The sequence below is a fragment of the Myxine glutinosa genome, chromosome 1 (genome assembly GCF_964187855.1).
Source record: "Myxine glutinosa chromosome 1, kmMyxGlut1.1, whole genome shotgun sequence".
NCBI classification, from domain to species: domain Eukaryota; kingdom Metazoa; phylum Chordata; class Myxini; order Myxiniformes; family Myxinidae; genus Myxine; species Myxine glutinosa.
This window is the reverse complement of record NC_136261.1, coordinates 358154207-358172451: the sequence shown is the minus strand read 5'-3', so window position 1 is coordinate 358172451 and position 18245 is coordinate 358154207. Positions and strand designations below refer to the sequence as shown.

At 44.4% G+C, this 18245-nt stretch overlaps 1 protein-coding gene across 3 annotated transcripts in view; it reads right to left on the bottom strand.

Annotated features, from left to right (window-relative positions):
* LOC137413938 (tripartite motif-containing protein 14) overlaps nt 1-18245 on the bottom strand; it is a 48193-nt gene that overhangs the window by 9961 nt on the left and 19987 nt on the right. For all 3 annotated transcript variants that reach the window (XM_078769960.1, XM_078769962.1, XM_078769961.1), the window contains 3 exons: nt 13433-13455; nt 12938-13047; nt 5580-5708 (listed from right to left, as the gene is read on the bottom strand). In XM_078769960.1, coding sequence (XP_078626086.1) covers nt 5580-5708; nt 12938-13047; nt 13433-13455 — 262 coding nt within the window. The remainder of the gene's footprint in view (nt 1-5579; nt 5709-12937; nt 13048-13432; nt 13456-18245) is intronic.

Sequence of the window (18245 nt, the reverse complement as noted above, 5' to 3'; positions counted from 1 at the left end):
GAGAGCTAAGCCCACACTCAATGGAGTTTCAAATCGTTGTTTGAATGATCCATCCTCGCTTCTTGGTTCGTACGATACCTGTCGGTCAGATTTATAAGCACCGACAAAGTGCTGCGCCAACAATGATGCACTCACACCAATGGAGTCCTCCCTGTTGCTATTTCCTACTTTCCTTGTTCCCATGACTGCATGCTTGCAGAAGATGTTGAGCATCGGGGGTGGCTTGTAATCAGCAAAGGTTCCATTAAATTTCCATGCTGGGGAAGATGCGATGTCTTTCCTCAATATTTTCGCAGCTCGCAAAAGTACTTTAAAATCGTCTTTGATGCTGTCTGCTGTAATTGTGCTTGATATCATGTGGTCTTTGAGCTTTGTGGAAAGAATCTGCTCTGGCTTTGTTTTGTTTGAGGGCCGGCTGAAATGAACATCGGCAATGTTGTCTAGGATCAATTGTTTCAGGTATGGCTTATAACTATGGTTGTCTGAGACCGGAAAGTCGTGCTCCTTAAGTAAATTGACATAGGTTACATGAATTTCATTCATATTCAGCACAGCATTTTCAGTAGTATCATTCAACGCAGTTTCAACAATTTCAATGAGTTCAAGGTCTGATAACACCTGACCAAAGTTAACATTGGTTGTTTCTGTTTGTTTTTCCGTCTTAACTATAGCACGTTTGGCCTTAACTACACATGGTAAATGATATTTCATGTCCTCAGCCATTGCTTGCAATGGGTCAGGCGAACTTATGACACTGTTCAGTCTCACTTTCAGATTGTCATTACTTGTTTCTTGGCCAATGTTTCTGATCTGGAGTCCCATGTTCTTTGTTGACACATTGTGTAGTTCACTTCCTCTGTCTTCCTGGCATATGACACATCTGAGCGCGTCAAATGTCTGTTCTCGGGAACACCTTCTGGATGTTGACGTGCTTTCCCCTAGATCACTAGAACTTGGTCGTCCTCTCTTTTTCAGTCGGATTTCTGCGGCACTGCCTGATGTTGTTCCTTTCTCAAACCTAGCCTTTGCTCGATCAATGTGCATCTTATTGGTAACATCTTTGTAACAAGCTTTATGGTAGCGGAGACCTTTTGCGAGCAATTCTTCAGCAGAGTAATATTGCAAACGTCTATTCAATGATGCAAACTTTGTTTCACCATACGTGTACTGTTCCTCAGCACCTGCCATCAGTTTCTCGACAGAGGAGAGTTTTGGTTTCGTTACAAAGGTTGTATAGTCTGTTTGCCCTATGGCCATTTGGCATACAAAACAAAGTCCGAAATCTACTGACTTCTCAATCTTCCTGGGTGGTGAGTCACTCATCTTGAAGGTAGGTGTAATTTTCTAGACACTCTTGAACTGTCGTCGGTCCTGCAAAGATAGATACTACTATTCAGATTCACATTTCGTCAACACAGTCAAAACCAGACCTTAACTAGATGGTGGAAACTTAATTAACCGATTTCATGCCGGCCGACCCCACTTTGGCTGGTATATGTCCACTATTTTATTTTCCTTGCATTTTTCTGTAAAAACAATGGCAGATATGGCTTCCTTGGGTCTGAAAACATATAAAAGGACATATTATTCATGTTTATATGATATCTAGATACAAAGATATGCACAAAAGTGTATTTTCCAAATGTTATGGCGGCCATCTTGGATTTCTTCGAATTACTACCTATTAGACGTAAAAGAAAAAATGGAACCCTATTTTTTTTACATCTCTATAATATTCTGAAGCAGAATCCATTGCTAAATCAATTTTAACAAACAAAAAACACAAACAATATTGTTATGACATATGGGCCTGCACTATAAGGGCCGATTTAAAAAAATAAAAATTCTCGAAAATAATTTTTCGGTACCCGAATTCAACAGCTTTTTTTCTGGGTTTCCCACGGGAGTTGACCTTCAACATTTTAACACATGTTATTACACACCTTTACAAACATATTGGTGAAGAAATTTTTTGGTAACAATTTAGTTAACAGATTTTCATATGTTTCCCTTACTATAACACAAAGGGTCATCGTAAAATTGAACCGAAAAATATTTTGCAATAATTAATGCTTAAGGGTGCCTTCACATACACGGATTATTCTTACGAGTCCTTACGGATCGCAACTCGTAGTCAATCGCAAGCATCCGTAAATAACGGAAGATGATTTTTGACATGTCAAAAGTTGTTGCGAGTTGTGACGAGTTATCTACGGATACCAGCGAGTTATTTACGGATGCTTGCGATTGACTACGAGTTGGCGATCCGTAAGGACTCGTAAGAATAATCCGTGTATGTGAAGGTTGCATAAAGCTTTGCAGGCATATAATACGAAGTGCGGTGTCTGTTCATGCGTTTGTGCATTCGGATGTCTCCAGTTTCCGACGGCCACTTCCAGCGCTACTTTTGAAAAGCTCTGCGTGCAGACGAAGCTCAACATTCAACCAGAAGAAATACATTATACCGAATGAGATACATTTTAGACATATAAATACAACATGAAATCGCAAGTTTGTTTGGCAGCGAGTTACAATACGATCTTAGCTGACAGCATGGCCTAGAGGTACGTACACTCGCCTTTGAATTGCCTCGTCTGGATTTGAATCTTGGCCCAGCTATAAACCGTCTTCCCGGTGTTTCACAGACAAAGTGATTCATCAATGTGTGTGCGGTCCCTCCGATGGACGATAAACTGGGTTTCCCATTAAATATTGGACGTTGATTCCCAAGGTGTCCTTCGCGAAGAGTCTAGACAAGTTGCCTCTGAGGAAATTGGGCGAATTAGACCAGAGAAGTAGGCTTTAACCAGAGACAACTCACCACCACAGTGGCCTATTTACAAATTCCTGCCCAAAATACCCTGTATAAAGGCAATGGCATATCACCCTGTATAAACCTTGCTCAGGAAGCTGTTTTAGCGGCACTGGCACTCTGACAGAGTACACTCAACATTTTAAAAGGATAGAGCATGGGCATATAGAGAGAGGGGGAGAGAAAGGGGGTGGAAGAGAGAGAGGGGGAGGGAAAGGGGGTGGAAGAGAGAGAGGGGGAGGGAAAGGGGGTGGAAGAGAGAGAGGGGAGTGGGGGGGGGGGTGTGAGAGAGGGAAGTGGGGGAGAGATAGGGGGTGGTGCTTGTGACGCTGGGAGAGAGGGAAGAAGGCGTGGCCTGTAGAATTGGGTGGCGCTTGTGATGCTGGGGGAAAGGGGGAAGACCCAGCCTGAAGAATGGGAGGTGCTTGAAATTCTGGGAGGGAGGGGGAAGAGCAAAGGTGTGGCCTGTAGAATGAGTGTCGCTTGTGACGCTGAGGGTTAGGGGGAAGGTGTGGTGTGTAGAATGGGAAGCACTTGTGCCAGCCAGGAACTGACTTTATATGTAACAAGTACAAATACATTCAAAGTACACCGCCCCATGCCAAATAATTAAATATGCTGCAGCGCGGCATTGCCGGGGCACCTGGCAATACCGCAGTGCAGCTCATTGAGGCTGCATTGGGAGGGAGAGGAGTACAATAATTGATTGATTAATTGTGAAATTAAAATATATAAATGATCATAAAATATTTTCTTAATCAATTGGCTAATAGCATACCTAAAGCACTAGTGCTTCATCCGAAGATGTACCTTTTAGAAATTTAATTATAAGTCATATTATAATCATATAATAGTCATAATATAATAGTCATATTATAATTATAAGAAATAAGTCATTTATAAAAAATTAAATAATTAATTGATTACTCAATAAATAATTAATCGATTAATCAATAAATAATTAATAGATGAAATGATTAATCAATAAATCAAAAATATCCTTGATAGCCACATCACTTGGTCACATGTCCAAATATTAGCTTCCCAGCTCAAAAGGTGCCTGAGATATTGGCCAAATGAGAAAGAAAATAAATAAATGATTAATAATGAAAATAAATAAATAATAATCATAAAAAAATTAAATTATTAATCAATTTGGTCAGAGAACACATACATTACCACTATTTCATCAGAATCTGTAACTTAAAAAAAAAAAATTTTTTTGTCATTAATCAAATAATTAAATAATTAATCGATTAATTGATTAATTAATAAATCAAAAATATCCTTTGCAGCCAAATCACCTGGTCATTAGCATGTCCAAATATCAGCTTCCTAACTCAAAAGGTGCCTGAGTTAATGGTCAGAAGAGAAAGGAAATTTGATTAATTAAATAAGTACTTAATTAATCGCTAATAATTAAATAACTCCTCAATTTATTGATTAATCAAAAAAAAAAAATACCGTTTTTGACAAAGGACTTGCTCACTATTGTGCCGAAATTTCAGCTTCCTAGCTCAAAGGATGGCTGAGATATCGCCCGGACAACCAAGCAAACAAGAAAGAAAACAAACAAGAAAGAAACCAGAGTGAAAACTGAGTACTCTCTTTCAGCGTGCGTCACTGCCGAGCCCCCTTTGGTGCCCGGCAATGACGATTTGCAATGCCTGGAGATGGCATAGGAAAGGAGCGGTGTACAATATTACAACTGGAATATGTTGTTGGATTGGGGAAGAAAAACATTCAAAGCTGTGGTGGATTCTCAACATGAGATTTTCTAGACTGGATTACATCATGACTAACTCCCTTCAAATTCACCCAAGTCTATGACACATTTCAAAATCACTTTCTGTTTAAAAATAAAAAGGTAATAACATTAACAAATATCAAATGTAAAAGGCTAATCTACATACGGAACTCTCACACTGTATATGGAGTCTAAAGAAATAAAATTGGTGAGAGGGTCGGAGAGCACGTTTCATCCAATGGGAAGTGGAACGGACGTTAGGGAGCCAAGATCCAATAGGGAGTCAAGATCTAGTGAGTCAAGATCTAGTGAGTCAAGATCTAGTGAGTCAAGATCTAGGGAGTCAAGATCTAGGGAGTCAAGATCTAGGGAGTCAAGATCTAGGGAGTCAAGGTCTAGGGAGTCAAGATCTCGGGAGTCAAGATCTAGGGAGTCAAGATCTCGGGAGTCAAGATCTAGTGAGTCAAGATCTAGGGAGTCAAGATCTAGGGAGTCAAGATCTAGGGAGTCAAGATCTAGGGAGTCAAGATCTAGGGAGTCAAGATCTAGGGAGTCAAGATCTAGGGAGTCAAGGTCTAGGGAGTCAAGGTCTAAGGAGTCAAGATCTCGGGAGTCAAGATCTAGGGAGTCAAGATCTCGGGAGTCAAGATCTAGCGAGTCAAGATCTAGCGAGTCAAGATCTAGCGAGTCAAGATCTAGGGAGTCAAGATCTAGGGAGTCAAGATCTAGGGAGTCAAGATCTAGGGAGTCAAGATCTAGGGAGTCAAGATCTAGGGAGTCAGGATCTGGGGAATCAAGATCTAGTGAGTCAAGATCTAGGCATCACAGTAATAGTTTACGGCAGGATATCTCTCTCCGGTGGCAATATGATGATATAATTCTGGTTAATGGAGGAGGTTAATACAGTATTTGAACTTTGATAACATGATAATTCCATTCAGAGCATAGCAAATGCCATGTATGAAATGCCTTTGTTACATCAATTGAAAATACTCCTCCACAATCATCTCCTTCACTTACAAAGTCTTTTCAAGGGACTCGGATCAGTGAGTCTCTGTCCTGCTACTTCTTCTTCTTCTTCTTCTTCTTCTTTGGTGTGGCAGTTGAATCTCTGCTGTTCTTCCCACAGTTCTGTCGAAGGGGCTAAAGCTGCACAAACAACAATTTCATTGGTTTTATAATAATAACATTAATAATAATTAATTAATTAATATAGTAACAAAATGAAGACACTTCAGCTCCCTATCAACATGGAAATTGTTAATTCATCCTATTATGATGCAAGAACATCTTGGAAGGTCAAGCAGTCTTTCAGATTCCACATTGGCAAAATTTAGTGATGACCAAAAAAACGTATTTTTCAAATCACCATTTGACCTTAACCTTTAACCCAGAAGGGTATGATGTAAATTGAACTTAAATGCAGCTTGATCTCGGCTATTCTAGGGAGGCCAATTTCGTTCCGATCGGACAGACGTTAGTTGAATTTTGGTGAAAAATGTTAACGATCTAAAACTGGGCCTTTTTTTTTTTTTTTTTTTTTTTTTTTTAAATACAAGATCGAGGCTCGTGAAAGAGCGAACATTAATCACACAGAAAGACAAACCGACACATAAAACAAAAAGCATCGGGAGCGGTAGACAAGATGGGGAGAGAGGGGGAAGGACACAAACACAACATTTGAGAGCAGGAACCGAGAGACATGGAGACATCGAGAGATCTGTGGGAGGGAGAGGGCTTTGGGGGGAGGCATGGGAAAGGGGGTGGGAGAGGCATAAAACATATGGACACTGCCAGGACTACCAGGAAAGAAGTTGGAATTACAAACAAGGTGGATCTGGGGTGAATTAGTGGGGGTAGAAAAGATCAAGGTTTTGGATGGGGGAAGATAAGAGATGGTGGTGAACAGCTGTTTTAAAGACCTGGAGGGAGGAGTGGGATTGAAGGGAGTGTGGGAGTTTGTTCCAGAGGCGGGAGAAAAGAGGAGTGAAGGTGAGCAGAGAGCCGAGATTTTGGCAGTTTAACCATCAGAGGCTTGCTGGCAGATCTTGTGCGACCTGTAGGAATATTTGGGGGACAGAGCACAGAGAGAGCTGGGGGAGCAAGGCCGGAGAGGAGTCGGTAGAAGACAGAAAGACCACCTACCTGCCTGCGGTGAGTGAGTGAAAGGCCCTCAGAGATAGCTTCATCGCGGGAGATTCCAATGATTCTGAAAGCTTTGGTTTCAACAGCGTGAAGCCGAGCTAGGTGTGAGGCAGGAGCACCGGCCCATAAGGGAGAACAGTATTCCATTGAGCTGCGGATGAAAGCCTTGTATGTGGTAAGGAGCTCAGGTGTGCCTAGGAAGGACTTCGCACGACGGAGGATGCCCAGTCGGCGACTGGCTTTGCAGGCCAGCTTGGAAATGTGGTTTTCCCAAGAAAGATCATGGCAGATAGTGAGACCCAAAAGCTTGAGCGACAGAACTTCTTGGAGAGGATTGTTGAGAAAGTAGATGGGAGGGTTGTCCAGTCGATCTTTTCGGAGAAACATAGTAAGAGTGTGAGATTTGTCAGGATTGAAAGACATGTTCCACTTGTTTGACCAGTCTGTGATTTTGTCCAGGTCTTCAGAGAGTGAGGAGGCTGCAGACTGCCGATCTGAGGGAAGAGGAATGGAGCGGCAGAGAGTGGAGTCATCAGCAAAGAGATAGAGAGGATTTTCCAGAGAGTCGGAGAGATCATTGATAAAGACCAGAAAAAGCACAGGGCCCAGCACACTGCCTTGGGGAACTCCAGCCTGAACAGGAAGGGGAGATGAGAGAAATCCATTCAGGGCCACACGTTGACTACGACCATAGAGGAAGTCCGCAAGCCATGCGTGGAGCTTTTCCATGGATACCATAGGAGTAGAGTTTGGTGAGCAGAGCTGGGTGCCAGACCGTGTCGAAGGCACGTGATATGTCGAGGGAGACAGCTCTGATTTCCTGTTTGGCATTGAGGACCTCCATCCATTGTTGAGACAGGAGAAGCAGCATGTCCAGAGTAGAGTGACCTGGTCTGAATCCAAATTGATGATCAGAGATCAAGCCATTGGAGAAGAGGAAAGATTTCATATCCGAAGCAATGATGGATTCCATGACTTTGCTGATAATTGGGAGCAGGCTGATTGGTCTGTAGTTAAAAGGATCTGTTTTTGCACCTTTTTGTGTAAAGCGGTAATGTTTGCTGATTTCCAGGATGCTGGCAGATGACCTTGAGCAAAAGATAGGGTGAAAAGAACAGAGAGAGGGTGAGATAGAGCGGCAGAGCAGGATTTTAGGACCCGTGGGCTGATGCCGTCTGGTCCAGTTGCAGAATCAGAGTCGAGGTTAGACAAAAACTCCTCCACCTTGTCAGGAGAGAAGGACACAGAGTCCAGGAGCAGTTGGGTTCGACTGGGAAAGGTGGGAACAGAGAGAGATGGGTTTGGGACTAAAGATTTTGAGGCAAACACAGAGTTGAGGCATTCGGCTTTGTCACGTGCGATGTCAACTGTGTGGCCATTAGAGGTAAGGGAGGGGGTACAAACACCAGAAACGGATTTGACCAGACGCCACCAGGATTTGGAAGAAGGAGACAGGTTTGAGAGTTCGTTCTTGAGTGAGGAGAGATAGTGCTTCCTGGCATTCCTGAGGGTAGACACACACTTGTTCCGAGCTTGGTGGAAGGAACTGAGATTGCCTTCAGTTGGATTAGCCTTCCAAGAGGCAAAGGCAAGTTGTTTCAAGGCAAACTGCCTCACCACAAGATTCGGTGTACCATGGACGGGAGGAAGGGTAAGACAACTGAAGACGAGATGGGATAAATCTGTGCATGAGAGAGATCAGTTTGCTTTAGAAGAAATCCCAGGAAGAATTGATGTCAGAGGCAGTGGAGATGGGAGACCAATCCAGACGATTGATGGCTGCTTGAAGCCCGTCCCAGTCGGCCTGAGTGAAATGCCAGACTCTTCGATGCTGAGGAGGCTCTCTGAGAATGGCCAGAGAGATGTCCACTTTGACAAGCACATGATCAGAAGAACCGATTGGAGCAGAAGAAGAGCAGCAGACATTAGCAGGGAAGTTTGTCATAACCAAGTCTAGAAGAGAAGAAACTCCATTGGCTGAGATCCGGGTCGGGAAATTGACAGATTGTGTCAATCCCAGTGAGTCACAGAAGTCCTTTGCTGAGGTGCCATGACTGGTGAGAGAGGAACCCACACCCAACCAGGTGGCATGATGACAGTTGAAGTCACCACATATGAGGAAGAGAGAGTTGGGATGAGTGGATAGAAGTTGGTCCATGTTGTCAGAGAGTGAAATGTAAATTGAGTCATCACTGTTTGGGGGACGGTACAGAACACATATGAACAAAAGGTGGGAGCGGAGAGGAAGGCGTAGCCAGAGGTACTCCTGGGGGTGAGGAGGAGAGAGGGCAGTGCAAGGAGAATGAGGAAGAGAGTTTTTGATAAAGATAGCCACCCCACCACCAGGACGAGGCTCAGGTCTATCATACCGGAAGAGGGAGTAACCAGGAAGAGATTTTGAGGAATCAGAGACATCTTGAAGGAGGAAAGTCTCTGTTAAGCAGATCAAGTCTGGATTGTCAGAAGCAACCTGTATGGAGAGATCAGTCAGGTTTGAGCGAAGGCCCCGGATGTTTGAGGTCCATACCGTTAAAGAAGAGAGAGGGGGAGCATCGGGTACAGGACAGGGGAGGGGAGGAGTAGGTTAAGATGAAGGATGAGAGGGGGAGGTAGGGAGAGCAGTTGATAGTGTGTCAGAGATTACAGAAGAGTTCCAAGAAAGGGAAGGATGAGGAGGATGAAAGGTTTGGTGGTGAAGGGATGAGGCAGAGTGAGGGGTTGTTTGAGGGGGGGGCATGGGACAGTAGAAGGTTGGGGGGGGTGGAGGCATGAGATAGAAGGGAGACGAGCTGGGGAGGAGGCAACTTTGAGGAGGGGGGAGGAGGGAGAATTTGAGAGGAATGGTATGGGGGGAGATTTGAATGGGAGGAGTTGGGGGGGAGTTTTGAAGGGGAGGAGTGAGGTGGGAGTTTAGGAGGGGAGGGGCAAGGGGGGAGTTTAGGAGGGGAGGGGCAAGGGGGGAGTCTAGTAGTGGAGGGGCAAGGGGGGAGTTTAGGAGTGTAGGGGCAAGGGGGGACTTTAGGAGGGGAAGGGCAGGGGGGGAGTTCAGGAGTGGAGGGGCAAGGGGGGAGTTTAAGAGTGGAGGGGAAAGGGGGGAGTTTAGGAGTGTAGGTGCAAGGGGGGGGGATTTGGAGGGGAGGGGCAAGAGGGGAGTTTAGAAAGTGGATGATTAATGAAAGACGAACATTGATAACAAATTGCGTTTGTTGTGATTTTCAAGTTAGCAATCCGATTCAGAACGATGGAGGAGGGATGGAATGAATGTGAATTTAAACCATGTAGTGAGGGAGACGTATAAGATATTGAATTTCTTATTTTTGACGTGGAATGAGTTAGAGAGGAAATTGAAAAAAGCCTTTTAAATAGGAAGAAAAACAGCGTGTTGTAATATACCATTGAATAAAACACGGAAGGGGAAAGGTTAAACATGTTTAAAATAATATTTAAACAGAACCGTGAACAATCTTATATGCACAAAATACCAACGGGGGGAGGGCCGAGAGGGACCACCACGAGTCACGTGAACAGGGCAGGCAAAAGGTGGATGGCAAGGAGATAATGGGGGCGGGGCGAAAAGCACCGCGATACACCTGGACAGAAAGTACAGGATGAGACAACGGCACACGTGGAGAAAGGAAAAATAAATGTTTTTTTTGTTGTTGTTTTTTGGCGGGGGTGGGGTGGGGTGGGGTGGGTTGGGGTGGGGTGGGGCGGGGTGGGGATTTAAAACGTTAGACAGAGAGTATTACGTTCGGTGTAGAAGGGAAAAACTGAGAGCCAAGCAAAACACGATGTAGGGGACTTAAGTTAACAAACACCGACAGGGGTACAAGGCTGCACACGAGGCGCAGAACAGGATTAATTAATTACGAGTTACAGGAAATTCAAACCAAAACTAACTATAAACAAACAATAAAGCATGGACGATAAAGTAACGAGTTGAAATTTGACAAACACACGAATGAAAAAATAACCACTTTGGATGCCCGGAGAGAAACCAAGCCTCCAGGTCGGAAGCTTCAACAACTCGGCCGCGTGGCCGCGCGCGGCACGAGATACTCGACTATTTTTTACAGGTATGAAAGATTAACCCCGATAAAACTTCCGAGGGACACTTAAAAGGTACACACACGTAAGATAAACAGTTTAGACAAGAATACAAATGTGACAATGACTTAGCTTCGAGCGTGCGTGAAGATCGTGGAACAGCTTCGAAAATCCGTGACCGCCCCGACCTTAAAATGACCTTAAAATTATGTCAAGGCCAAAAAAAATTGTCAACTGTGGAAGTTGGGAATACTTTGCATTCCCATTATTGGGAATGCAAATGGGAATACTTTGCATTCCCATTATTGACGCAAAATTTCAATCCGAAAGTCCATTGGCAGAAAAAAATGGAGAAAAACCTAAATGGTGGTTTAAAACGCCTACGGGTGTAAGACCTTGACCTTTAACCTAGAAGGGTATCATCTATCTATAATTCCAGTAATCTCTGTCTGTCTGTCTGTACGTCTGTACGTTTGTTTGTTTGTCTGTGACCGCTGTTTCTCGACAACCACGGGTCCGATATACTTTTAACTTGCCAGGTATATTGCTGGGGACCCGAGGATGTGCCTTTTCAAGGTTTCATATTAATCGGACAATTACTTACCGAGCTATGTCCAAAAAACGATTCAACCAATCAGAGAGCAGCGAACGATCGCGTGTGCCGAACGTGGCGGGCACACTCTGCCTCGGATGGCACATTTGAGAGCGTATTCATTTATTTCACGTTTGCAAACTATGTTGGCGTTAAACTATGTTTTACAACTAATAAAAACGAATTTGCGATTCATTCGCTTTCCTGCGCGTTTGTGCACGCGATGGCGATTTCTTTACCAAACTCCGGAAGCCGTTCGCTTTGGACCAAACCATTGCATGTAAATAGAGGGGGGGGGATATAATTTTAGATATAGATATAGTACGGGCATGCCCTAGTCTAAATTAAGTGTAAATGCGCCTTCTTGAAGCTATATAGAAAGTGCAATTTCGTTCCGATCGGACAAGCTTTAGTTGAGATATGGTGAAAAATATTAAAATGTTTATAATTATGTCATGACCTTAGAAATTAGGTCAAGGTCCAAAAAAAAATTATTCCCATTATTGATGCAAAATGTAATCTCTGACAGTCCCAGGCAGCTCCAAGATACAGTTCGGAACTTGATAAAATTTGGGAATTTGGAGTGTTTCGAATGCAAGAAGAATTTTTTTTTTGAAGTGGTGGTTTAGTCGTTTTGGGGGTTTAAGAAACTCTGTGGTACCATTAAAAATTGGGGACACCAATAATAGAAACAGACCCTACAACAGCAATAAGCCTACCGCTATGCCCTTGGGGGAGGGGGGATGAAGACTTATGAACGAGTTACACAATCCTGAATTTTTAAATGCTTGGAAGAAATAGAAAAATGCTAAGGATATTAAAACAAAACCTGTGTAAAAGCAACAAGCAGAGGTCAGATAATGATCAATGGGCAACCCGTAGATCAAGTTGACAGGGCAGGCATATTTCAAGGGGATTCTCCTTCACTATTATACGTGTTCCATTGCAAGGAACCTCAACACATAAGTCCATGAGACCCAGCAAGCCTGTGCAATGGTTGCCAACCTATGGTTGTTTGTCCGTGCTCTATACTTTTTGGATGCTGAGCATCAAGCAAGAAAGCAGCATGTACCATTTTTAAGGCCTTTGGTATGTCCCTTGGCCGGGGTTAAACCACCAACCTCCCAAACTCAGAACGGACGCCCTGACCATTGCACCACCAAATCTGGTAAATACCATTGGGCTTGGTAAATTGTCTCGCCTAGTAAATACCATTGTGATGGCACTAATACCAATTATGATCAAATGAAGAAGGGTGAACAAGGAATAAAATTTTGATAACATAAAGGTTAGCCATTTATGATGTGTGGGTGATCTCAAAATATACTTGCGTTCAACAAATAAATAGAAAATCCCAGACAATATATTGGTCAACTACGTAAGCATATTGGCATAGAATGATAGGCCTGGGCCCTGGGGGGAGCCTGACATCAAAGTAAATCAGCCCACTCCACAGTATCACCACCTGGCATTCTTGCCAACACCTCATGAAACGATACTGCTTCTTCCAGAACCTCCTTTCCCATCCCTGTTCTTTTACATTTCCTCCAATTGATTCCTCTCCTGTCAAACCTCCTCCATTTGTACCACTCACTCTGCATCTCCTTCAGAAAGCCCTTGTTGAGCTGGATTAGCGAGTCCAGTTTCTGCTCCTCCATGGAGAAGTCGGGCACTATGGGTGGTGGAGCTTCTTTGGATTTCACCCTGCAAATGGAGGGACATCCAATTAATAAAAACAGTTTCAAGAAGAGCGAAGGTGAGGAAATTATTGAGTAGAAGTACCATGTTCCACAAAACAGCTGCGTGAAAACGACAAACCATCTCAGATAGATTTTTTAAAAACATTATTTTAACAGAAAAGATTGAAATCAGTTAGGGTACCAACATATCACATTTTATGGAACCAATTTCTTAAGTACCAGATAGGAGGTGGAGGTAAAAATGAACAAAACATCTGAAAATTCACAAAAATATTCGTTCACTCAAGATCCAGTACGTGATATGGAAAAATCGAACTTTGATGGAGATGCAAAGTTTTGGGACTAAACTGTATGACACAGAGAAGAACAAGCAACGTGCGTAGTCTTACCTCTGTTGCAGATCCTTGTAGCCCTGAAAACAACAAAATAAATAAATAAGTTGGGAATTCTGAAACCGTTCCACTATTTCGTACAACTTTCAGGCCTGCGTTCAATTAGTACGCTTAACCACGTTTTCAAGGACGTGGTGTCATGGTGGGTTTAATGGTAATCACACTGTCATTGCAACCAAAATTACTGGACCATGTGCAGCACCTTATGGTGAAAAGCAATTTCAGAGTCTGCCATAATGCAGGTGTAACAGCAAGCCATAAATGGCTTCAAAAACCATGTAATCAAGATGAAAACTTTCACCAGGTGGACTAACTTGAACATCAGCTTATCCCTCTATTGTTTTCTGGTGATTTCAAACTTGGCACAAGTACAGACTTGTACAAAGACGAAACTAGAATGGCACTCGTAGAGAGCATAGTCTTGTCTCGTGTGCTCATTCTGATCAAAAATACCAACAATAACTGAAGACGCTACTATTACGGTCCATATACCCATATCATCCATGCACCTATTAATTATGTCGCATAGTTTCTTGGCAGGTTTCTTGCACCCACAACTCCCGTAGGCCCTCCCGCTTTTCTACTCTTCATTGATTAAAGCAATGAAGAGTAGAAAAGCGGGAGGGCCGACGGGAGTTGTGGGAGATATGTTGAAGGCAGCGGGAAATTGGGGTGTGAAGAGAATGACAGAGATCTGCAATCTGGTGGTGAAAGAAGGCCGCATTCCAGTGGATTGGGAACTGAGCACCCTCGTCCCTCTATACAAGGGGAAAGGTGACCCTCTGGACTGTGGCTCGTATCGAGCGATAAAGTTATTGGAGCATGGAATGAAGGTCTTGGAAAGGGTGTTGGAGAGGAGGATAAGGAAGAAAGTGAAGATTGACGAAATGCAGTTTGGATTTATGCCAGGAAGAGGAACGACAGACGCGCTTTTTATTGTGAGGCAGTTGCAGGAGAAGTGCATGGAGCTGAGGAAGAAGTTGTTTCTTGGGTTTGTTGATCTGGAGAAAGCATTCGATAGGGTTCCACGTGAAGTATTGACATGGGCAATGAGGAAGTTAGGAGTGGAGGAATGGTTGATGAGAGTAGTGATGGCAATGTACAAAAGAGCGCGCACAGCTGTAAGGACGAAGGACGGGGAACAGTGGTGAGTTTGAGGTGAAGGTGGGAGTGCATCAGGGGTCGGTACTAAGTCCACTACTATTTGTAGCTGTGAAGGAGGTGCTGGCTCGGAAGGTAAAGGAGGGTTTACCGTGGGAGTTGTTGTATGCAGATGATCTGGTGTTGATTGCAGAAAGTATGGATGGACTGAAGGAGAAGATGAACAAGTGGAAGGAATGTATGGAGACGAAAGGTCTGAAGGTGAATATCGGAAAAACAAAGGTGATGGCAAGTGGTAAAGCATGTGGTGAGGTGGAAAGAACTGGGAAGTGGCCATGAGCTATGTGCAGGAAGGGTGTCGGAGTGAACTCAATTCAATGTACAATGTGCGCTGAGTGGGTTCATCAAAAATGTAGTGGTCTGAGAGGGTCATTAACCAGTGTGGCAGCTACATTCAAGTGTAAGGTGTGCAGAGGGAGCTGCAGATGGAGGAAATGTTGAGTTGGATCTTGGAGTCGGCGTGAAGCTGGAAGGTGTGAAAACATTTTGTTACCTAGGAGACATGTTGAATGGAGAAGGTGGATCAGACTCAGCAACGGTTGCTGGAGTGAGATGTGCATGGAAGAAGTTTCTGGAACTGAGTGGCGTGCTGACGAGGAGGGGAGTGTCGTTGAAGCTGAAGGGAAAGGTGTATGCTGCATGTGTGCGCATGCGCAAGATTGGAGGTCACATCTCTTCACAGCTGTCCATGCGCGCACGCTTTCGAAGTTAAGTAATTTTTCACAATTGTGTTTTTGTCGAAACCGTATCTTTCTTTCGGTGTATGTACCTATTGGTGTGTCTTTAATAGGATTCTCGGTGTTGGTTTTTCATACCTGTGTACAGAATCGTCGGTTAGTTCGTGTCGCGTATTCTGAGGCCTAGTGTAGTACTAGTAGGCTACCGTGTCCGACCTTGGCTTGAGGCTTTGTTTTTGTCTCAGCGGTTCTTCGATCGCGCTGCAATTACTTTCGGTCTCTGTTTTTCCCGGTCTTTTCACCCCATACTTCCTTGTTTTAAAATCTCCTCAAAAAAAACAAAAGCCAAAAAAATAATTTCCTTCTCTGTTCTTATCCATTTGTTCATTCTTATTTGTTCGTTCGTTCTTCGACCACGTTGTTAAAAAAAATGTTTAATCTGTCCCCTGAAGAACTGTATTCTGTAGGATACTTTAACACCTTTTTCTTCTTCTTCTATAAAAGGATGCTTTCGACTTGCTCACCAAATCTATTCATTCCAAAAAAAAATTCCATCTCTTATAGTGCCTCTTTCATACATTCCCTAAACTCTCCAGCACTCCACCCATCCTTCAGCGTCCTCAAACGTATTTTTGACTCGAAGGTCTCAAGAAACTCATTTTGCAATAAATGTTCGTTTCCAGTTAATCGTACACTTTTCAAAATCCAATCTCACCCCTCCCCTCCAAATCTTCCCCATCACTCCTTCCCTCCAAAACTTCCCCATCACCCCTTCCCTCCAAATCTTCCCCATCACCCCTCTCCTTCAAAACTTCCCCATCACCCCTCCCCTCCAAAGCTACCCCCTTGCCCCTCCCCTCCAAATCTTCCCCATCACCCATCTCTTTCAAATATTCCCCCTTGCCCCTCCCCTCCAAATCTTCCCCCTTTCCCCTCCCCTCGGAGACTCTCCCTCGCTCCTCCCCTCCTAGACACCCCTCTCACCCCTCCTCAAAGCGTCCTACCCGCTTCTTCCCCCTTCCAACTTTCACCTTCATCTCCCTCAACCTTCTGCCTCACTCTTCCCCTTCCTCAAATAACGCCTCACTGCGCCTCACCCAATCACCATCAAACCTTTTGTCTGCCCCATTCTTCCCTTTCTCCAAGCTATTCTGAAATCTCTGACACACCTTCAACAGCTCTCCCAACCTCTTCCACATCTTACTCTACCGCTCCCCCCCCCCCTGTTCTGTATCCGATGCTCCCCCTTCCTCTTCTTTAACAGTATGGACCTCAAACATCCGGGGCCTTCGCTCAAACTTGACTGATCTCTCCATACAGGTTGCTTCTGACAAACCAGACGTGATCTGCTTCACAGAAACTTTCCTCCTTCATGATGTCTCTGATTCCTTGGTATCTCTCCCAGGTTACTCCCTCCTCCGGTATGATAGACCTGAGCCTCGTCCTGGAGGTGGGGTTGCTATCTTTATTTAAAAAAACTCTCTTCCTCACTCTTCCTCACTCGCCCTGCACTGCCCTCTCTCCACCTCACCCCCAGGAATACCTTTGGCTACGGCTTCCCCTTCGCTCCCACCTTTTGTTCATATGTGTGTTGTACCGTCCAACAAACAGTGATGACTCCATCTACATCTCGCTGTCTGATAATATGGACCAACTTCTATCTACCCATCCCAACTCTCTCTTCCTCATATGTGGTGATTTAAATTGTCACCATGCCAGTTGGCTGGGTGTGGGTACCCCTCTCACCAGCCATGGCTCTTCAGCAAAGGACTTCTGTGACTCACTGGGACTGACACAATCTGTCAATTTCCCGACCCGGACATCAGTCAACGGAGCATCTTCTCTTCTGGACTTGGTTATGACTAACTTCTCTGAAAATGTCTGCTGCTCTTCTTCTGCTCCAATCGGCTCATCTGATCATGTGCTTGTTAAAGTGAACATCTCTCTGACCATTCTCAGAGAGCCTCCTCAGCGTCGACGAGTCTGGCATTTCACTCAGGCCAACTGGCACGGTCTTCAAGCAGCCATCAATCATCTGGACAGGTCTCCCATCTCTACCACCTCTGACATCAACTCATCCTGGGAATTCTTCCAAAGTAAATTGCTCTCTCTCATGCACAGATTTATCCCATCTCGTCTTCAGTTGTCATACCCTTCCTCCCGTCCATGGTACACGGAATCTTGTGGTGAGGCTATTGCCCAGAAACATCTTGCTTTCGTCTCCTGGAAAGCAAATCCAACGGAAGGAAATCTCATTTCCTTTCACAAAGCCCGAAACAAGTGTGTGTCCACCATCAGGAGAGCCAGGAAACAATATCTCTCCATTCTCAGGACCGAACTCTCTTATCTGTCTCCCTCTTCCAAATCCTGGTGGCGTCTGGTCAAATCTGTTTCTGGTTGTTCCCCCTCCATCCCCTCCCTCACCTCAAATGGCCACACGGCCGACTCCGCACGTGAAAAAGCTGAATGCCTCAACTCTGTGTTTGCCTCTAAATCTTGTGTCCCAAACCCATCCCTCTCTGTACCCAACGTACCCAGTCGTACCCAGCTGCTCCTGGACTCCGTGTCATTTCCTCCTGACAAGGTGGAAAAGTTTCTGTCAACCCTCGACTCTGATTCTGCAACTGGACCTGACGGCATCAGCCCACTGGTCCTAAAATCCTGTTCTTCCGTTCTTTCACTCCCTCTCTCTGTTCTCTTCACCCTCTCTTTTGCTCAAGGTAATCTTCCATCTGCTTGGAAATCTGCCAACGTCACCGCTTTGCTCAAAAAAGGTGCAAAAACTGATCCCAGCAACTACAGACCAATCAGCCTTCTCCCAATTATCAGCAAAGTCATGGAATCCATCATTGCTTCAGATATGAAATCTTTCCTCTTCTCCAATGGCTTGATCTCTGATCATTCATTTGGTTTCAGACCTGGTCACTCTACTCTGGACATGCTGCTTCTGCTTTCTCAACAATGGATGGAGG